Source organism: Phycodurus eques, chromosome 1, assembly GCF_024500275.1.
Source record: "Phycodurus eques isolate BA_2022a chromosome 1, UOR_Pequ_1.1, whole genome shotgun sequence".
NCBI classification, from domain to species: domain Eukaryota; kingdom Metazoa; phylum Chordata; class Actinopteri; order Syngnathiformes; family Syngnathidae; genus Phycodurus; species Phycodurus eques.
The window spans coordinates 2,159,549-2,182,865 of record NC_084525.1 but is presented as its reverse complement, the minus strand read 5'-3'; the positions used below and the strand labels follow the sequence as shown (position 1 = coordinate 2,182,865).

Here is a 23,317-nt window from a genome sequence, read left to right as displayed (position 1 = left end):
TATGTTTTCTGTCGCGCTCCATCTCTTAAGGCATTTAACCTTGAACCTTCGGGGACAATGTTTGCTCTTTCCGAACACGGCAGTGAGCGCATCACAGAGGAAATCCCAATTTAGATGTCAGGAAGATATCACTGATGTATTTGTCACCGGCTTCAGAACGTGTCCTTCTATTACTTAAATGAGGATGCCGCAAGGTGATGTTATGGGCAGCAGTAGCTCCGTCTGTGAAAACTGGGGATCAATGGACAAAGACTTTGATGTGTGCAATGTGCCGGTGAAAAATATAAAACGGCAGTGTTTCACTTGGAAGCTGCCTCTCGACCTCAAACGCTCAACTTTTGGACTACAAGAACCTTTGAAAGTCCAAACAAATATGACACGTTAGTTTCAACGCAAGCCACCGCGAAGCTGGGTTTGCATTTTCCCAGAGTAGCTCAAAGTTTCCACACGCCCGCTCACTTTCTCGGATTAAACCACAGCGCTACGGCTTCTCTCTGGCTATGGTGGGCACATCTGTTTTGTAATAAACAACAGCAAAGAGGCCAACGCCCACAAAGAGTTTCCACAGCGAAGTGGCGCAGCCTTTCAGGCAGTGGAGCTTCTCTCTGCAGCAGCCTTGGCTCCTCTTGAGAAGTCACTTCAAACAATGGAGTCTATTGTCCAGAAGAACACGTACGCATAAATGTGCGTATTGGCCTAGCGAGGACACAAAGCGAAGGGATGGACCGTGAAACGAGGCACAGACGAGGGAAGTTTCGCGGGAGAGGCGCATCGAGGTAATGATTTTCGGGAAATGAAAAGGTCACGCGTACGCAGCCCATCCTGACAAACTTGACCACTAATGAGCCTATAAGTCGCATGGAAACACTTCAGTGGCTGTTTCCAAAAGCCCTCAGCAGAGTAACTGACACACCCGTACGCCGAATCCTCCCCCTGTCGACTGGAGTTCAACAATATAAAAGGAAATCGAATTCCATTCAAACCATCTCCGTGTGCCCCGAGCGCTCCCTCGTACCGAATGGCACAAAGGACTCTCACCCAAAAGAGCAAGCAAGGCGCAAAATAATTTAAGGAGCAGATCCGAAAGGTCAGCAGCGGTGAGTCGTCGGCTTCAGCCCGCCGCCGGTGGGAAGCGGGGGCTCGAATAAACCCGCTTTGCTTGGCAGGCTCTGATTTTGCCCGTGCGTGGGTTAGGTTTTGTACTCGCTTAGCTCGATACTGTAGCTGGCACAAAAGCAAAACGTTTCATTTTTCACGGGAGCGATGTTTGTTAGTTGGTATTTCACAAAACAAAACAAGCGGATGACCAAACTAACAGGTCGGCGGTCAACTGAATGTTCTCCGAAAGAGGGTCGTTCACACAATACAACAATATTTTTCAACAGAAATTGCTCTAAACTGTGTCATGGGAAGAACAAACAGCTGGTGTGTCGGCGCAGTGTTTGTTTACGTGACGGCGCGAACCACAGGGGCCCGCCACGCATACCGGGCTGTTTTCAGGTCTGTGTGACACTGAACACACAGGTCATTTCGGTAACATTTGGGCGTGTACGTCACATCGGGCTTTGGGCTTTGGGCTTTGGAACTCTCGGGCAGCGTGCTTTCTTCATTCGATTTAATGATGCGCACTTTAACAGCTGCCTTGTGAATAACGGCCGATTTGACTGGTTTTACCATGTATGCAGATTTGTATTTATTCATTCACGGTTTTATTACTGTTTAATTGTTCTTATTGTTATTTTGTTTGTTTGTTTGTTTGTTAGCATGTACTGCCCATTGTAAATCCCACCCCCAAAAAAACCAAAAAAACAAGTTGGAGCGATGTTTCCTGATGCTCCAGAGTGATTCAGGCCGCAGAGGACAGCAGCCGGATTGTGCATTCATTCCCCCTTATTGTGATTCATCCCGCTCTGACTGCTGCTTCACATCCTACACACTCCCTCCGCTGCAAACCCAGCTGCTTTCCACCCTTAGTGACGCGCCACACAAAACACTCACATACACGCGCACCCACACAAGCCCTCACATGTACCATGACAAGTGCACTTGTGGAATAAATGCCCTCATTGACCGAACACACTCACACACGCACACGCCAAAGGTAGCTGAAGTCACTTTTATGGTATGTGAGTCTGATTACAAAAAATAAAAAAAAGAGGAGGAAGGGACATGTTGTAATTACACGCACGTTTGCAGAGGAATTTGTCGGGGCGCGTTGAGTTAAAGGCGGAGCTTGTAACCAATTAAAGGTATCAGGCAAACCGCGCCTCTCTCGACACCGACCTAAGAGAAAAAGGAGGATGGACACAAAAGGCAACAAAAGCCACGATCTCCCCACCTCGTCAAATCTTGCCTGTTGACCGACATACCGGAGCAAGACCTACAGGCGAGGCCGAAACTCAAAGTCGTATCCGAACGCCTCACCAGGTGTGCCCAACATCCTGACATCCTTTACCCTGATGGAAAGATGGCAAGCTTTCCTGTTAACACTGTCCCCTTGTCATCCGCTCGACATCCGCCGCTCATGACTTCCAGACCTTGTCGTCTTTTGGTTCGCACGCACGCGCACGCGCACGCGCACGCACACGCAACCTCCAGGAGTGCCCTCAAGGTCAAAGAGTCCAATGAGTTTTGGTTTCAACTTCTGCAGATTGTCAAGGTGACAGATGGAAGAAAAGGCTTGTCATTTTCTGCTGGGGATAGGAAAAAGGGGAGGGGGGGATGGGAGGGGGGGGTATTTGTTTGAACCTGTCTGATTTGAGCCAAGCTCGTCTGCCTGCCTGCTCACCAATGAGTAATCCATTGTGAGACTGAGCACACACAAGGCGAGATTATGCAGGGGTGGAAGAAGGAGGTTTTGGGTTGGAGTGCGGCTCGATGGCTGACGGCCGACGGAAGGGGAGCTGATGTCAAAGCATTCGTCTCGTCTTGTCGCGAGAATGTTTCCAACGCTTCTGTTCTTGAACACCAAATCCACGCCGTCAACTGCCATTTTCACGAATATTCACTGGAATTGTGACATTTCGAGGTTGCAAACAGGATGCAATGAAGGAGCTCATGCTACATGCAGCAGCATAAGAACGTGGCAGCGTGTGGCACAAGAAGAACTGCAATTGCAATTTTACTATCGCTTTAATGTTGGTTAATAATTATGCATGTTCCGGCTTACGTACGAATGAATTTACGTCGCTGGCATAAGAATGCAACTTGTAAACTGAGGACCGACTGTAGAACAAGTTGTTTATCTGTGATCCTTTTACTTCCGCCAAGTAATAGTTTGCTTTGGTTCCTTGTAAATCCTGATAAGTCTCGCCTTTGCATAGCAGGCTGATAGCTGCATCAACTACATAAATAGTCTTAATTATTTCTTTGCTTAGTGGTTTTAGCAAACCTTTCTGCATCCGCGGTACAATACACCAATCGGTTAAATCTCGCGGCAGTTTGGATCGGTAGCCCTGGACCGCCTTGCGCTTCCACCGCTTGGCGTGTCGGTGGGCTCGCTACCTCAGCTATGTAAATATGTGACATCATGACAGCGAGACAACGCGTTGACACGATCTGTAGTCGAGTGACGCTCGCAGTTTGAATTCCAGTCTCCCTTGTCATTCCATTTTTGTTCCCATTCGACTTTTGCCTTCCACTGAAACACAATTCTCTGTTGACCAATCAATGGATTAACGCTCGCGTTTTTTAACCATTGCAACATGTTGAATTGGGTTACTATCAACAGCAGTTACTTGTAGAACATGTAAATGAAGCCGAATTGGATGAGAGGCAAAACGCCTTTTCGGACAACAAGATCAGTCCAATGGTTATCCAATCATAATCAAATGATAATAATCATCAAAGTGATCAATTCAATACCCTGAGAATAAAATGTAACTAGTATACTGTAACTACATATCACCAGGGCAGCACAGTGCCCTAGTGGTTAGCACATGTGCCTGACTGCTCCGCGGTGACCAGTCTCGGGTGTACCTCCCCTCTCACTCAAAGTCAGCTGGGATAGACGAATATGAATGAACGATGAATGCAAAGCTGCGTTCAACGATTACTGTGCATTATACTTCAAATAAGGTCCACAAGGAGCGGTATTTTGTTTAGTTATGGTTTTCAAAGTCATCATCACTATAAAAATATCACTGAATTCTCAACACTAAACATTTCGTGCCATTTCTTTTTCCCTCTACACGCGAGTCTTGGCAAGATAAAAAGGTCGATCACTTGTGTCTGTTTATCAGTCACTGGCTAGTTGAATGATTTGTACGAAGCATTGTATAATGCTTGAATCATCACGAGACAGAGATGCCAAAACACGAAGGCTACTGTGTATCATCTGCGGTCTCAAACGATGAGGTCTACAGCTGCTAAAGTTCTGATGCGTTACAGGCTGCTCAGTTGAAACATAAACAGGAGATACACAAACTGCACGTGGTTCTGGAAATTCTTCTGTGACGAGTGTTGTATTTTGTCAAAGTACTTTCATCGCACAGTTCTTCCATGAGACCTTTACTGCCTGCCTTCACTTTTGCACTTTTTAACACTTTTAATGCACATGCACATGAGTCAGATCTTATCCCTATGAAAACGGTTTAATGGATGGAAGCAAGACCAAGTGAAGACACTCTACTGCACTCTACTGTACTGTACCGTACCTCACGTCTATCTGCAGGTTGAAACTGCCCCCTATTGGAAAAGACTGATACTTCATGTGCAAGTTGTAGTTGTCGTCTTAAATTTGACGTGATATGATCAAAACTAAAGAATAAGTGTAGTTCGTTTTATCATTGATTTATTCGTGTTTGTAGGGCTGCTACTCAGACCCCAAGGGGAAATTAGGGTGGCCAAGCAGCAATATTAAAACGCTGCATTTCTACATATTATTACTGCATAGTACACACTGAATACCCCATTGTCCCAAGTCTGTCTTATCATACAAAGTAGCTGCAAATATTTTGCCATTTTTATACATTTAGATAATGTCAAAAATATATTTGCACACAAGTCGGTACATTTTTAGACTAAATGTAAAAAAATTGTACAAACATAAGAAAAACATTCCAAGTATTGAATAATAATAGAAATAAGTTTATAATTGTATTTCAATTCGGGTTTATCTTATTTTTGTTTTGCCCTGAGTCAGAGCGACTTGACCATAGATATTTACAGGTAGATACGACACGCTGCTTTTTGACCTCCGTGCCGACGGCGACGCTAAGCTAGGGAGGTCAAAGTTGGAGGCGCATTCCATGTGTGTGGACGGCGGTACGTTGTGCTGCACACGGTTGGGCAAAAAGCCGTACAATTACGAGAAGAGAACTGGGGCTAACCTTTCCGATGTAAAAATATTTTTTGAGACTTTTCTTTTTTCAAATATTGTGTATTTATAGTACATAAAAAGTAAACAATGTGAAAATCGGTGGAGAAATAAGCAAGTTACGAGTTGACTTCAATGTCCATGCATTGCCTCTGATTGGAACGTCGACCTCCCCAACGTGGGCGCCATGCAGGCACGTCATTTAGCCGAGCTGCTATAGCGAACTGGCAGCTCTAGGGTACGTTCGGAAAGTCACTCCAAGCACACTCTCTAAACTCCGGAACGTTCGGAAACTCAGAGCTGCTCTTGAAGAGGAGAGAGAGCGACCGGAGGGTCAAGCCAGTACGAGATGTTTACAGGCGGAAGTGACACATTCAATATGACGGAAGCACTGACGTTTCCCTGCCAAAGGCCAACACGCTCGTTCGTAAATTCATAGAAAATGGAGCGCGCTCTGTCTTTCCGAGCACTGCACTCAGAGCGCAGGGATAGCGTCAAATTAATTACCGAATGTACCCCTATTGCTCATATCTACGATGAAACCTCTTCCACTTTGAAAGGCTCCGCCCAGTTTTAGGCCACGTGGAATTACGTCACTGCCAAATTTGCCACCCAGAGATGCCTTTATGGTAAACGTAAATTTTAAAATGTACTATTTGAACGTATTTTTTTATCAGTAACAATAACAATGGTTACATGTTACGTTTCATTTTGTAATAAAACGTCTATAAAACACGTTCTGTGGAGTTTTATAAAAACCTTAACGTATGTGGGCTCATGGGCTTGTTACATATCCGAGCTCGGTCGGAAAACGTGAAGGCAACAAAAAGTTCAACCCTGTGAGTTGTGACATCGTAACCAATGGAGGAAAAACACAGCAGTACCGACACTAGTTTTACCCCTGGTATGTGAAAAAAACAAACTGTTTATCTCCATATTACACCAGTAAAATAAGTCATGAAGCCGTTGACGTTATGAAAACATGCTCGTGAATCACTAGCTTGTCAAGTAACCGACAGTGCGCGCGCAATCTGTCTGATGTTGCTAACTCGTGTGTTACTACTTGTTATTGCCAACAGGCCCTTTTAGTTGGAGTTACATTTTAAAAAGGAGCACAGAGCTCCCACGTTCACAATTCAGGTTAGCTCATTAGAGAAAAACGATGTGCGAACCAGTGGGCCCCCGTTTGTTTTGTGTGTGTGTGTGTGTGGGGGGGGGGGTTGTGTACTCAGTAAATACAGTGGCGGAAATAGGTCACCAGTTTTCTCATTCAATATATTTCCACAGGTGCTATTGACCTGAACATTTCACCAGATGTTGGGAACAACCCAAGTAATCCGTACATACACAGAAAGTAGAACAAATAAGCCCAGAAATGAAGTTGTGTGGAATAATGTGAAATGACACAGGGGAAAAAGCATTGAACACGTCGACTGGTATTTATTTAATACTTTGTACAAAAGCCTTTGTTTGCAATGACAGCTTCGAGATGCACCTCTATGGCGAAACTAGTCGCATGCATTGCTCTGGTGTGATTTTGGCCTATTCCTCCAGACAAGCAGTCTTCTTTATTATTTTTTTTCTTTGAAACCATTTGAGAGTTTCTTTGGCAGTATGTTTTGGATCATTATCCTGCTGAAATGTCTACCCTTATTTTATTTTCATCGTCCTTGTGGATGGCAGCAGATTTTTGTCAAGAATGTCTCGGTAGATTTGCCCATTCAACCTTCCTTCAATCATGTGACGTTTACAAGTACCATTTGCTGAAAAGGAGCCCCACATTTCTTTTTTTTTTTTTTTTGCATGGTTGTCCATCCATCCATCCATTTTCTACCGCTTATCCGGGTTGGGTCGCGGGGGCAGTAGCTTTAGCAGGGACGCCCAGACTTCCCTCTCCCCAGCCACTTCATCCAGCTCTTCCGGAGGGATCCCGAGGCGTTCCCAGGCCAGCCGAAGGACGTAGTCTCTCCAGCGTGTCCTGGGTCGTCCCCGGGGTCTCTTCCCGGAGCTTCTCACCCTATCTCTAAGGGAGAGCCCGGACACCCTGCGGAGGAAACTCATTTCGGCCGCTTGTATCCGGGATCTCGTTCTTTCGGTCACGACCCACAGCTCGTGACCATAGGTGAGGGTAGGAACGAAGATCGACCGGTAAATCGAGAGCTTCGCCATTCGGCACAGCTCCTTCTTTACCAGAACGGACCGATACAAAGTCCGCATCACTGCAGACGCCGCACTGATCCGTCTGTCGATCTCCCGTTCCGTTCTTCCCTCACTCGTGAACAAGACCCCAAGATTCTCCTCCACTTGGGGCAGGATCTCATCCCCGACCCGGAGAGGGCATGCCACCCTTTTCCGACTGAGGACCATGGTCTCAGATTTGGAGGTGCTGATTCTCATCCCAACCGCGTCACACTCTGCTGCGAACTGCTCCAGTGAGAGTTGGAGCTCACGGCTTGATGAAGCCAACAGAACCACATCGTCTGCAAAAAGCAGAGATGCAATACTGAGGCCACCAAAGCGGACCCCCTCTACGCCTCGGCTGCGCCTAGAAATTCTGTCCATAAAAGTTATGAACAGAATCGGCGACAAAGGGCAGCCTTGGCGGAGTCCAACCCTCACCGGGAACGAGTCCGACTTACTGCCTGATATGCGGACCAAACTCTGACTCCGGTCGTACAGGGACCGAACAGCCCGTATCAGGGGGTTCGGTGCCCCATACTCCTGAAGCACCCTCCACAGGACTCCCCGAGGGACACGGTCGAACGCCTTCTCCAAGTCCACAAAACACATGTAGACTGGTTGGGCGAACTCCCATGCACCCTCGAGGACCCTGCCGAGGGTGTAGAGCTGGTCCGCTGTTCCACGCCCAGGACAAAAACCACACTGCACCTCCTGAATCTGAGATTCGACTTCCCGACGGACCCTCCTCTCCAGCACCCCTGAATAGACCTTACCAGGGAGGCTGAGCAGTGTGATCCCCCTGTAGTTGGAACACACCCTCCGGTCCCCCTTCTTAAAAAGGGGGACCACCACCCCAGTCTGCCAATCCAGAGGCACTGTCCCCGATGTCCACGCGATGTTGCAGAGGCGTGTCAACCAGGACAGCCCCACAACATCCAGAGCCTTTAGGAACTCCGGGCGAATCTCATCCACCCCCGGGGCCCTGCCACCGAGGAGCTTTTTAACTACCTCGGTGACCTCAAACCCAGAGATAGGAGAGCCCGCCTCAGAGAACCCACACTCTGCTTCCTCATGGGAAGGCGTGTCGGTGGAATTGAGGAGGTCTTCGAAGTATTCTCCCCACCGACTCACAACGTCCCGAGTCGAGGTCAGCGGCGCCCCATCCCCACTATACACAGTGTTGGTGGTGCACTGCTTTCCTCTCCTGAGACGTCGGATGGTGGACCAGAATTTCCTCGAAGCCGTCCGGAAGTCTTTCTCCATGGCCTCACCGAACTCCTCCCATACCCGAGTTTTTGCTTCAGCGACCACTAGAGCTGCATTCCGTTTGGCCACCCGGTACCCATCAGCTGCCTCACGAGTCCCACAGGCCAAAAAGGCACAATAGGACTCCTTCTTCAACTTGACGGCATCCCTCACCGTTGGTGTCCACCAATGGGTTCGGGGATTGCCGCCACGACAGGCACCGACCACCTTACGGCCACAGCTCCGGTCGGCCGCCTCAGCAATGGAGGCGTGGAACATGGTCCACTCGGACTCGATGTCCCCAGCCTCCCCCGGAACATGAGCAAAGTTCTGTCGGAGGTGGGAGTTGAAACTCCTTCTGACAGGGGATTCTGCCAGACGTTCCCAGCAGACCCTCACAATACGTTTGGGCCTGCCACGTCGGACCGGCATCTTCCCCCACCATCGGAGCCAACTCACCACCAGGTGGTGATCAGTTGACAGCTCCGCCCCTCTCTTCACCCGAGTGTCCAAGACATGTGGCCGCAAGTCCGATGACACGACCACAAAGTCGATCATCGAACTGCGACCTAGGGTGTCCTGGTGCCAAGTGCACGTGTGGACACCCTTATGCTTGAACATGGTGTTCGTTATGGACAATCCGTGACGAGCACAGAAGTCCAATAACAGAACACCGCTCGGGTTCTGATCGGGGGGGCCGTTCCTCCCAATCATGCCCTTCCAGGTCTCACTGTCATTGCCCACGTGAGCATTGAAGTCCCCCAACAGAACAATGGAGTCCCCAGCGGGGGCGCTCTCCAGCACCCCCTCCAAGGACTCCAAAAAGGGTGGGTACTCTGAACTGCTGTTTGGTGCATAGGCACAAACAACAGTCAGGACCCGTCCCCCCACCCGAAGGCGGAGGGAGGCTATCCTCTCGTCAACCGGGGTGAACCCCAACGTACAGGTGCCGAGCCGGGGGGCAATAAGTATACCCACACCTGCTCGGCGCCTCTCACCGTGGGCAACTCCAAGGTGGAAGTGAGTCCAACCCGTCTCGAGAGGACTGGTACCAGAGCCCAAGCTGTGTGTGGAGGCGAGTCCGACTATATCTAGTCGGAACTTCTCGACCTCACACACCAGCTCGGGCTCCTTCCCTGCCAGAGAGGTGACATTCCACGTCCCTAGAGCCAGCTTCTGTAGCCGGGGATCGGATCGCCAAGGTCCCCGCCTTTGGCCACCGCCCATCTCACACTGCACCCGACCCCTATGGCCCCTCCCACAGGTGGTGAGCCCATGGGAAGGGGGACCCACGTTACCCTTTCGGGCTGTGCCCGGCCGGGCCCCATGGGTGCAGGCCTTCAAGCCCCACCACCAGGCCTGGCTCCAGTGGGGGGCCCCGGTGACCCGCGTCCGGGCAAGGGAAAACGAAGTCCATTGGTTGTCGTCATCATTAGGGGTCTTTGAGCCGTGCTTTGTCTGGTCCCTCACCTAGGACCTGTTTGTCATGGGTGACCCTGCCAGGGGCATAAAGCCCCAGACAACTTAGCTCCTAGGATCACTGGGACACACAAACCCCTCCACCACGACAAGGTGACGGCTCAAGGAGGGGTTGCATGGTTGTGGCACTTAAATTTCTCCCGTCATCAAACAAATGTAAATGTCAAAGACAACACAAGTCAAGACAAAATGCAGTTTTTAAATGTTTTTTTATCATTAAGGGAAAAAAAAAAAATCCAAACCTGCATGTCCAAACCTATCGCAAACACTTGATTGCAGTTGTTGCTGCTAAGGGGGGCTCAACCAGTTATTAAATTTAGGTGGCAATCAGTTTTTCACACAGGGCAACACACACACACACACACACACACACATATATATATATATATATCGAACACTTTTTCCTGACACGAAAAGTATTTGTTTTTACACGAGCCACCTGAATGTTGTTGCTGAACTGATTAATAATTAAGACGATAGTACCCGTTTATCTCCTCAGAGCCAGGGGGGGCAAAAGCAACACAAGATGGCTCCTGTGACCAAAGCCCCATGGGAATCATCAGTAGACAGATGAGCGAGCAGGGCCGATTTGCCTACGCTGCAATGTGTGGAGTCTCACTGAGGAAGTTATATAGCGGGCATGAAAACAGGTAACAAAAGCAAAATTGGACACTGTCAAGTTAGGTACACCACAAAAGGGAATGTTAAAAGGGCGTGAGAGCGATAAATGTGTGTTTTCTTTTTTCTCTCTCTCGATGACAGTGCGTTCAGGGAACAGTACCTGCAGGGCCTGGTCCGCTGGCTGGATCTTGATGAATCTGTGATGCCCGTCATGGGGGCCTTCCTGTCAGGCCTGGGCTTTGAGGGCTCTGACACCTTCCTGTCCATTCTGCAAGCTGAACAACTCATGGCGACAGGCGCCGTACCCATCATACAGGTGTCACTCTTAATAGCAAATGAGAGTAAGGGAAATATTGTATTTTGCTCGTCTTTAAACATGCATATTTCTGATTTGCAGGACCTGGTGTCTTTCTCTGTCAAAGATGGTAAGTAACCTTCCATGAAAACCTTCCATGTAAATGTAGTAGGGTTTTGTACAAAAAAAAAAAAAAGTCTCATTATCATGAGACTTTTTGTTTTTGTTTTTCACGTTCACTTCAGATTCGCTTTGAATTACAGAAATATATGACAATGATATCCCCGACACTCTTAATAATCATAACGTATAGTGTCCACCCTCGTTCTTGGAGTGTTTGGCTGTTGAACTCTATCTTTTCGTGTGCGTCTGTTGTGTGTGCGTCTGTGTTTGTTACGAAGGCGTGTACTCTTAACTTACAGGATGACAAGGTCTGCTGGAAAATATTAAATTTTTAGCATGATGTGAAACCGGTAACGTCAAAAATTGTACATTCGGAGACGCTCATCAATTTGTTTCGGTTTAAAAAAAAAAAAAAAAACATTTCCCATAGGAAATAATGGAAAACAAAATAATGGTTTTACAGGGTCCAAATATCTATTGTAAAAACATGTATTAACTGTAGAGGCAATTTTGTTAATTTTGAACATGATTAATTCATGAGAAATGACTAAGGCTTACAGATCTGACGTAGAGTGACACATCTCAAACGCTGATGTTTTGTATGACTTTACACATATTTTTACTCCAATAATATATTTGGCATTTTTTGTTTTGTTTTAGTTTTTGTTCAATATCATACGAAAATTAATTGCCCATTGACCCCAAAGTAAGACGTTCTCGCTCATGCAGTGTTGTACCTGAATGAGTTCAATGACGGAAAATTCATGAACTCGTTCATATTTTGTGCGAACGTGAACTGAACTTAGTTCATTTCTCCCTGATGAACGTCATCGAGAACACGCTCATTCTGTCATTCTTCATACTTTAGTTGAAACTGTACGATCCCACTGTCATGACATGTCAATGATTTTGTTTTGCAATATAAGAATAGATAACATCAAATAATGTGGTAATATAGTCAGCCAGAGCTGCGAGGAATGCAAAGTGATCAATGTCCTTTCGCCATCGTTCCTGCCATACTGTGTTACGTGTTTTTGTTTGCACATTAAGGACAAAAGTAAAAAAGACCATTCAAGCAACACGTTTTTGAGAGTGTAGGGTGAGAGCTGCAACTGGCTACTAGTGTGGACTGAATGGGTGGCCACAATGGGAACATGAAATGCCATTGTCATTTTAAGGGCAATAGCCCGTCAGCCACACATGAAGAAAAAGCAAAGAACAACCATGTACTCGTTCATTTTTGGAGTGGTGAACTCCATTCAAAATGTTGAAGTATGAACTATGAACTGAACTCGTTCATTTTTGGAACAGTGAACTGAACTTCGAGCTAGTTCGCGGAGAAGAAAATGAACTTTCTCAACACTGACCTCGTGTTCTCAGGCCACTACGATGCCAGAGCGAGGGTGCTCATCCGGCACGTCAGCTGTCTGCTCCGAGTGTCTCCGCAAGAGCTGGAAGAGTTTGAAGAGACGCTTGGAGAGAGGCTCAGGGAAGGAGGAGAAGAGAGCGAGTGAGTTGCTTCAAAAGTGGTTTCCTGCTTTCATAAATTTGCCTCAGCTCCACATAAAGATTGATGAATCGATACAAATTGTAACAACCGCAGCTGATCCCGATGCTTTGTTTACTAGGGAGGAAACGTCTCGGCGACGGAGGAGAGAAAAGGGTCGAAAATTAAGACGCTACCTCCTCATTGGACTTGCGACAGTCGGTGGTGGAACCTTGATTGGTGACTCTGAATATGAACAGTTCCTAAGCACTGTTGATGAAAGAGGCCTACTGTTTTTGGTATGCAGATTATTTTTTGTATTTTCTAATTAGCCCCCATCCTTTTTTGTCAGGTGTAACTGGTGGGCTGGCGGCCCCCTTAGTGGCAGCTGGAGCCGGCGCCGTGCTCGGGGCTGGAGGGGCCGCAGCTCTGGGCTCAGCCGCTGGCATCGCAATCATGGCCTCCCTGTTTGGAGCAGCTGGTGCTGGACTTACCGGTGGGTGCAAAGAGGAGTAAACGTTTCTGTTAGTTGCTCCAAATTCTTATCGTAATGTTTTATTTTCTACCCATTTATTACTTTCACCAACCAAAGAGGTTTTGTTGTCTGTGGTGTGTATTTGCAGTTCTTACATGACGTTTCTCAACAGGCTATAAGATGAAGAAGTGTGTTGGTGCAATTGAGGAGTTTGAATTCCTGCCGCTCAGCTCCGGAAAGCATCTTCACCTAACCATAACAGTGACAGGGTGGCTCTGCACTGGGAAATATAGTAAGTATTGATCATAGTATTATTTATATTTGGAGATAGTAACACAACCACACTGATTAACCGGCACTCATTTGTAAAGAGTTATTTGTTACTTTTCCCTCTTCTAATTAAGGCCACAGGAACATTAGTAACACCTGCAGTCTCCAATGAGATCCATTTAGAACTGAATCAAATAGTATGCCTACAAATGCGAATGCCCGCTTTTATTTTGGTAGATACAGTAAGTTACTGATCAGATGTTTCCAAAGTGTGGAGCAACGAGACCCTCATTTTCAGTGGTTTTATTTGTTTGACCTGTTTTAGAGGAGCCAGTGCCAAGGTAGTTTGCCTCCACATTCTGTGCAAGCATATCATCGAATTGATTGACCGTTAACCATTTCATTCAATATTCAGATTAGATGGTATTCTCTCAAAAGTTTTTTGCTAAATCATAAGGTCTAGCAGGGTAGTCACCGAATATCTCGTTGTCTTGTTAATGTGGACAAATTGTTGGTAAAAACAAAATTCCGACGTCCATGAATCGTCAGCGTTCTCTTCGCCCACCTACGCACTCCAGGTCGTAGTAGTACATACTTCGCACGCAATAGCTAAGTAGCGCTTCATTTGGAATGGCCACCCAGTCGACTTTACATGAGAGGCTAACCGCTCTGGTCCAGGCTCGTTCCAGGCCCCTTGGTGCAGCCTGGGAGAGTGCGGGGAGCAGTACTGCTTGGTGTGGGAGTCGCGTTTCCTCAGGGACTTAGGGCTCGGCCATGACCTCTCTTTTGGACGGGCTGGTCAGCATGATGGCTCAGGAGGCCTTGAAGTACACCGTTCTCTCAGGTGGGAGGAGATCATAGGCCACCTGAAACATCTGAATGTCTTTTTCCCATCCAGTCGAACATTCAAGAGTCAAACAAACTGTCACCACCATAAAGCTTTCAACATTCTTGACTATTGCATACAAGTGTAAAACGAAGTTGCCATTCCACATTAAAACTTTGAAAACCATAGGATTTATACCCACCTTTAACGGCAGTGCATTAAAGCAGCTTGTGCTTGTGCCTGCTATATGAGTGTCCGGGAAGAAAAAGACCAAACGGTGACGACTTTGTAGTGTTCCTTAATGTTGTTTGAGCCATGTAGAGTAGTACAGAGTAGCCAGGACAGGGATACCTGCACGAACGTCGCTGCTAGGCTACCACTACATCATACTGTATTAAGCGAAGACAAAATGTACAATTCCATGGTCATTGTCACATTTTTCCGCATCTGCCAAAACCCAAAGAAGGAGCGGAACACCTTTGTAAAGTTAATCATCAGATCAGTGATTCGCTGAATTGGTGTGACGTTGATTTGTTACAAAGGCGATGCTAAATGATCACTGTATGTTGCCATTCATGCAACAGAATAATAATACTGTCGCTTTGTGTTCAACTAAACAGGCCCAGATTACAGATTGAGGGAAGACAAATTTGTGAGCAAATTGAGACAAGAGTGCCATTATTTCAGTTTATATAGTTTTTGTGACTGTGAGATTTTTATAATGTAAAAGTGACATTAATAAAGGATGCGGAAAACGGCTTTAGATTTTCACCGAGCTGAAATCTCATGTAATATACTGAAGTGTCACACGACTGGCTTTAAACCTCAGAGTAGTGTTTTCCATGATGATATGGATCAAATTGCAAATTGTGCGATTTAAGGGGCATTTGACTTCAGCGCTTCCGCTGCATTCAGCACATGCCTATTATGACTCTCACTTGGTTTTCGACAATATCGTTGTCAAGGTATCGTAACGGCGCTGACGTGGCCCGCCTCTTTGCTGGCTGCCGCCAGCGTCATCGACAATCCCTGGTGCGTTTGTTTGAACCGCTCTGCTGAGGTGGGGAAACACCTTGCTCAGGTTTTGAGAAGCAGGCAGCAGGTAAGAAGGCGTCTTCGTACGACTAATAGAACCCTGTCGTCTGTCAGCTGACAGAGATGTTGGAGAGCATCTTGTCAGAACGAGACTCGAAAAATTCAAATTGGATTGATTAAATAGCAGAGATCCGTAATTATGTACAGTATATGTTGCAACAAAATGCTTCTAATGTACATATATGTTCTCGCCTCTGTATTTAAAGGGAACGCGGCCAGTCAGTCTGATAGGTTTCAGTCTCGGGGCCAGAGTTATCTACTTCTGTCTTCAGGAGCTCGCTAACGATGAAGGTATGGACCTCTCGCTATTGGCACCTTTCTGGAAAACCAGGTAGTACAAGGTGCTATTTCTAGCATCAGTTGTAGTTTCACTCGTGGAGGCAGCACTTGGCTCCTTGGCGATAAAGTGCTGCCTGAATTATCCATGCGTGTGCTACATGCTGTACAACAGACACATTGCCCAACACTGCGGCATCACAGTCAGACCAAAATCTGAACGGCTCGCTTATACATTCACATTTATGGAAAAAGGCACTTTACAAATAATGTACTTGGTTGTGTTATTTTATGCTTAATGGGTGCGCAGAGATTAAAATACTGTACCTAATGTGTATACAGTACAATAATCAAACAGTCAGTTTTCCTTGAAGCATTCAAGCTCAAGCTCGTCTATGTGTACCATCGCTTCCTTACGCAATGCTCCATTCAGTTTATTTTGATAATGAAAATTGGCTATCGTCGTTAAAAATGGCCAGCGAAGCAATTGACAGATTATTTTTAGTTGTTCTGTTCATTTCTGTTGTGCACAGTGGCGGTTATCATCTATAACTGACAGAGGAGCGATCACAATAATTATAGGACGAGCTCGGGCCAGTCAATTCATAGATTTTATCGGTGAATTCAAGTTTATCGCTTTTTACATTTTCGCGGCTTCCGTAGTTCAAAGCGCTTCCGTGCTTGTTGTGCGCTACTTGCAGTAAAAACAATGAGCCTGTTTACAATAGTGCAGTCAGTGTTACCAAATTTGCGACTTTTCCGACTCCTCTTGCTCGTTTTCCCAAAAAGCGACTCCGCATTTTAATTCCTGTTAAGAAACAGACAACATGAGCGGAGTCATTTTCACACTGTTTTCCCCAGTGGAAGGCGATCAAAGAGTCAAGTCTCACTCAATTAACATTGGTGACGTGGTGCCCATGTATAAGTTGGAGAAGCAGGGATTTATCGACATTTTGCACATTTTTGACGAGAAGTATATGCTTCCAAGCGGCAAATATTTGCTTTGCCTCCCCCATACAACTCCACATAAGAAAAGAGGGTGAGAGAGCTGGCGGGGGTTCGCAGTGTTACCGTTCAACCGCAGACATAAGCGTCAGCCCAGCCATGCAGTTTGATGGCTCATTTTATGATGTTAACCCACTCACCATTTACCATGTTAATGTATTACGGATCATGTTTACATACTGTAGTATACATGTTTTGACAATTGGTTTATTAAAATACTCAGATGTTTGTTATTTATTTCAAGGCCATATTGCCAAGCCCAAGGACGTGTTTGCGCTTGACTGTGTTTTTGTAATCGTACTGATTTTATAATTTCAATTTTGGCTTTGATTTAATATCGCGCAAGGTGGCAATTACCGTTCGTAAAGAACCAATCGAAATACGATATTACACAAACTGTGCATCGCGACTGTATTTGTAATAATAGTATGTATTTATTTATATATTATACAAAGTGCCACTTAACATGAATAACTGGCAAGGAAGGACCGCATTACAGTCATGGAAATGTTTTTCTTCTTATTTTTTTTTGTCACGGTTGCTCAGGCAGTGAAGGTGTTGTGGAGGATGTGGTCCTGCTGGGGGCCCCTGTGGATGGCTCGGAGAAGGCCTGGGAGAGAATGACCCGGGTGGTGGCTGGAAAAATAGTCAACGGGTACTGCAGGTAATCTGTGTTCACAATTTAGAGGAAATGAAGGTTGTCAAGTCGCAGTCTTTCAACAGCTGCTGTCTTGTCAGCAGGATTTGTGATTTAATTGCAGCCCACTTAAATGTGCCTTGTGACCCGTCCACCTTTCAGAGGGGATTGGCTCCTGGGGTTCTTGTACCGAAGCTCAGCTGCTCAGCTCTGTGTTGCTGGGCTACAACCAATAAGCATCCAGGATCGCCGGGTTATCAATGTAGATCTCTCCTCCTTGGTGAGTCATTTTTTTTAATCAATTATTATTATTATTATTATTTGTTAATAGAGTCACGGAAGTGTTAGTAGGTTCTCAAGTGCATATGATCAATTAGTGCACGGTCGCAGACTCCACAGCTTGACCATTCAACTGTAAAATCTCTTGGAGTCTATCGATTAAGGCACTCTCATTGGGTGGAAATTCAAACATAATAAAATAGGTTAAATTCATACTGGACATGTAAGAGAGCAAGATCATACAATAATACATACATTCTGACCTGTTTGAAATGTAACATAAAAATAAGCTTTTTGAAGAATGCCAAACAGCAGAAAAGTCCGCTCTCACAAGATTGTGGGACATTTAGATTATTTTCGTGTTTATGTGATTTTAAAATTTCCAAATCGATTAAAACCATTATTCTTTTGTTCTTTTTCAATTATTGGTACTTAGATTGGTACTGACAAGAAGAAAGCTGACTCGGTGACGGTTGCGGGTCAACATTGCTCCGTGACCGCCTCGCCCCATCCCCCCCACCAGTCAGCCCAGTTTTAATGCACGACACCCCACCACACACGATCGCGGTCCGGGGATCACGGCCAGTCGGGGGCCTGATAACCATATCAATAGGGTGGGTGGTGGGTATTCACATTTCTCTCGGCTTCACTCCTGGGCCCTGCGCCTCCCTCATCCCCTTCGGTTGTCGGGCAGAGGGGAGATGGGTGGCGCCCCCCTGGGTCACCCCGCGGGATGGTCTTGCTGGCTCATCTTGTTCTCTTAGTTAGTTATTGCATGTCCTCACCGGGTGTGTGTGTGTGTGTGTGTGTGTGTGTGTGTGTGTGTGTCCGTCCCCCCCCCCTCCTCCATCCACAAATAAGAACACGATTTTACTGTTGTAACGTTACTTGTGCTCAAAAATCAAGATTGTCTAACTATTGTTCTGATGTGGTTCGCGCCCCTATTCCCCTTGCCCGTTCTGTCCTTCTGTCTGCCCCCGAAAAAAACCCTTTTTCTGTCTGGCTGCACTTTCAATAAACATCAGAATAATAACAAAATAAGCAGAGGGAGTATTGCAGGAAAGAAAAGAACCGCGATAACCTGGTGAAATTATATTCCAGCCGCTGGGGGCTTTTAGCAAACGTTCATTTTCACTTCACGGGGACTTTAATGTCAAACATTGTTTTAGATCCATTGCAACTGTACACAAAGCTAAACATTGTTAAAAAGAGTTTGAAAATATGCAGCCTGAGCACAGAACAAACGGAATTAAAAAAGGTTTATACGAAAAGAACGTTTGTACATATTTGCAGAGTAATCGGAAAATTCTTATATTTAAACACGTATTTAGTATTTATTTTTGTGTTCCCCAGGTGAAAGGTCACTTAGACTACATGCGTCAAATGGACACCATCTTGGTGGCAGTGGGAGTCCCGACCAAAGAGGTCCCAGGATCCTCCTACGTGCCTCCTCAACCTGTAACTATTACAAAGGGAACGGTACGCACTGAGGACCAAACCCAAATCAAGCAGCAGTTGCAGGAAACCAAAAGTCCAGTCCAGGAGGCTGAGACTTCTGCAGCAGACATTGCTGAGGACTCAACAGAGATGGCCGACGGCTGGGACGTCCCCGATATCTCAGACCTGTTGGATGCTCTCAATAGTGACGATAGTGAGTCCAAAGGTCCACCCAGAGCAGGGAACAACGTACCTCGCTGTCAGGAGAATACCACTAACCCTAGACCTGTTTTTAATGAGAGTGAAGAGGAGGCTGAGGCGGATGACGAACACGTCTCATGGAGCTGGGACGATACACACTGGACTCCAGCGCACAGCCATAAACAACGTGGACCGAAAATGTAAGGAGGCTGCTCCAGGACCAGCTGCTTAATTGAAGGTTTTGCTGAGCTGCAGTATTTGTTTGAGCATCACAGAGTTATTGAAGAAGGTAGGAATTTTAACTAACTCGAGCCTCAACTCATGACAAGTGAAACGTATTCCGTCCAAACATTAAGGCACTGGGTAGCGGCGTGACTCAGGGTGCCGATAAGGTGGTTCGATTTCTGCTCAAATCCTAATCCTGGGGTGCCGGTTCTGCGGTAGTGCACATAGCCGAGGGAGATCTCGATCCAGTTGCGGTCACAGGCCCGAATTAACGGTTAGACGCGTTGGAGGCATCACGTACTGCGGTGAGTAGAGAAGCAACACACTTTCTCGGCGGTCTCGAAAAGCCACGCAAGCACAGAGAGAACTCCACAGCTGAGACTCGAACTGCGCAGCTTCCTTCTGTGAGGCAACCGCATGCTCCTCCGCCTCTTCGGCACACTGAACGTTGGGCTGCGTGCGGGGCTCTGACACTAGTTTTCATGAGTCTGCGATTGGAATTGCAATTGCAGGTAACGGCGTGGCAACGTTGCAGTTGTAACAATCAATCAGCGGTCCTGCCAAGCCATACCAATACAGTATATACAGTACATATGTAAAGGGAGCGAGCTTGGCTTTGCGGATGGACGGTAAGGAACGTCAGTGCGCGGCGGGCCTGAGAGAACATTGTGAAAATACGTAATATGACCCAGCCTGACCCCAAAGTAGTCCAGTTGGTATTACGGTATAGCGCTTAATTGTCCGCGCATTTTCCTACTCTATCACACAGCCAGAAGTATTCAGACCCTTTGCTCAGTATTTAGTAGAAGCACCGTGTTGAGCTCATACAGCTTTCCATACCCACTGTATATTGTAATCTCCTAATGTCCACTGTATCTCCAGTTTACAGTGAAACCCTGTTTATTGTGGGGGGTACGGTACAGAAAAACATTGAATCAATGGCCTATTTAAAAACATATCGAACACTGTACTGTTACAGGTCACAGAAAAAGGCTCCAACTCATGAATGATCACAATTTGACTTTAACCCCTTTGACGGGAACAATGTCGTTCCAATCATGTAATCCCGTGATATCCCTGATATTGCTCCCCAGTCTATTCATTCAGTCCAACGTGACTACCTGATTGGGAAGAAGAAGAGGCAGTTCAATCCCAGCATGCTCAGCATCCAGCAAATTCACGGCGTCGGTTGCGGTGGCAGGTGGGGGCGCGGCGTCAGAAGCCAGAGGGGACGGGGGCTCGCTGCAGATGTTCGGTTCTCCCGAGTTGCGGAGGGACAGCGAGAGCACCGGCGACAGTTGTCTCGGCAGCCGTGAGGAGGAACAGGGCAAGAGCTTACCTAGCGCTCGCTTGAAGTCCCTCATGAAGAGCGGGTAGATGATGGGATTCATGGTGCTGTTGCAGTAGCCCAACCATGTGATGGCATCGAAGAGTGCCAGGGGGACGCACTCGCACACTGCCTGAATGAACACAGCGAAATTCACTGCACCTCTCCTTTAAGATCGACGGTCATTACGATTTTCTTCTTTGGTTTGACAAACTTTCGAGTTCTTAGGATCAACTGTAGTGTATTTGAAGCTTTATCTTATTGTGTCATGCATCTTTGTACCTGAAGAGGTGATCGTGATTCGCAGCAGTGTGAAAGAGGATTTATTGGAAGAACTGACATTTTGTGCTCTTGGTTATGGCACAAAAACATTTGTTTTTTTTTTTTTTTTTTTTTTTCCACAAAACGTTGGAAGTGTCGTGTGTTGCAGAACAACCACTTTTGGAAGCGACACCTATCCCGTTAGAATTGTATTTTCATTTTAATGTCCTGCAAACCTTCTGGGAGAAAACAGAATCTTATTCAGATGTTGTATTATGAATGTTTTTTCTTGATTAAAAAAAAAAATAATAATAATAATAATAAAATTGACGTGGGTGGAGGGGATTACTGCTGAATTTGCATTCAAACAAAACATTTCCCTTGGAGTAGGAGGCTACGCAGGTGACGTGTGAATGATGAAGGGCTATATAAATAAACTTGACTCGTGAGTGAGCCTGTGAAGCACAGTGATGAACATGCACAAACATTAGCTTTAAAGGGGACTCGTGAAGAAGGACACAGCTGCTAGAGGACGGCTTCCAATACTATCAAGATGAAATGGTGGGGGTGGGGCAGTAGTAAAGAAAGGACACACCACATTGAGTGTGAGAAGAAAGATGAGTACAGTCTGTGCCTGTGTGCTCTGTGTGAGGCGGTTTTGGGCCTGTTGTGAGAGGGCACAGATGGGAAATCCAAAATGTCTGGAGCGTTGAAAGCTCGAAAAGCAGCACCGGGTGTCGTCAGCAATTTAGACGCCGTCATTGAAATGAAAATCAACAAGCGAAGGGGGGCGAATAACAAGCGTCAGTGGTGACCACAAAGGGTTATTTTCTTTGATTCCGGAATGAGCTGAAATGCCAGTCGACATTGTATGTCTGTTGGATTGCTTGGACTTGACGCCGGGGCTGGCAAATACACAAATAGATTGGTAGCCAAGGTTCTTGCTTTGCGGCTTGTGCATGTATTTAACACTATAACGGTCACGCATACATATTCATTCGAGAGAAGTGACAAAACAACCTCTGACTCAGTGGGACGCCACAGACTGGAGTGGGGGGGGGGGGGGGGGGGGGGGGGGAATCTGCTAGTTTGCTGTTGTTTCTTGAACAGACAGAGAAATCATATTATTAAGATTACAGAGTTAATGCGGGGAGACAAGCATTCACGTTAACATTATTTTTGCTGGGTTTGAAAAAGGAGGTGCAAATGAAGTAATCCAGTCGTACAAGTAGAACCCTACTCCCATACACATTTAACCGTCCTGTTATGTTTCTTCCTATATATAAATAAAAATCGTGGATCCGCAGTGGTGTACTTAAGTACTACTGTATCATACCGTGACAGATTGATTGAGATTTTGATTTTGCCTTAAGAGAATTGTTTGATGTTCTCATCTCCAAGAATGATTCATGGCAAATACGTCGTGTCTTTTGGCAGCATAAAATAAACACCAATTTTTACCATTTAAAAATTCTCAGTTTTATATATATATATATATATATATATATATATGTATATATAGGCTACTGAAGTAAATTTCAGTTTTTAAGTGAAGGAGTTGAAACACTGCTTCTTTTTTGACACAGGTACCTGTACTTCTACTGAAGTGCAGCGTGAGTACTTTTCCCACCAGGAAACGCTGACAGCATCTGATTAAGGCTGACGTGACAGCTGAACCTGTCAGCAGGGTAGGAGAACTTCTCTCTACCGCCCCAAACATTCGTCTGAACACAAGAAATCGAAAGCCTATGATAAAAGAAGACTCGGTGAACGCTATAGAGCCATTGTGTCTCTACCAGGTCAATATGTTTAACATACGATGAAGAAAAAGTACAATGCTATCGGGCCTTTTTTAAAATTATTATTATTATTAACACTGGTGGATTTGACCTGCAACAGAACAGGAGGGTTAGTGTCCCTGTTAGTTATTGCAGTAGTGCTCGAGGTCTGGACCATAAGCACGCGCAAGCAACAACTACGGTGGCCTTCAAGGGTAAAAAAAAGACTCAATTCTAGTCTGGAGGTTTCATGGAGTGGTAAAGGTGACTTGTTGGGGACAGTGTAAATACAGTACATGACTCACCTGAGACACAATCAGGAGTGTCATGGAAATTAGTGGGAAAATTGCTGCATGGCACGTTTGAATGGCACCGCATCAAAGTACTTCATCGTCTCGTGACGTGAATGTGATGGAGGCACACGGCCATGAGGGAGCTCGCGCGGTATCCGGATTGCTGGGGTGTGTTACAGGAAGCT

The 23,317-nt window shown here is 46.1% G+C and overlaps 1 protein-coding gene across 1 annotated transcript; it reads left to right on the top strand.

Annotated features, from left to right (window-relative positions):
• Positions 1-6,011: 6,011 nt before the first annotated feature.
• On the top strand, positions 6,012-22,098 carry tmco4 (transmembrane and coiled-coil domains 4). The gene is given in 17 exon segments (XM_061672024.1): positions 6,012-6,221; positions 10,722-10,872; positions 10,985-11,159; positions 11,241-11,268; positions 12,642-12,771; positions 12,890-12,987; positions 13,100-13,243; positions 13,395-13,514; positions 14,171-14,256; positions 14,258-14,336; positions 15,284-15,420; positions 15,620-15,704; positions 17,241-17,358; positions 17,494-17,611; positions 18,964-19,261; positions 19,350-19,448; positions 20,675-22,098. Coding segments are annotated over 17 exon segments (2,085 nt in total). The 5' UTR covers positions 6,012-6,178; the 3' UTR covers positions 20,851-22,098.
• Positions 22,099-23,317: the final 1,219 nt, after the last annotated feature.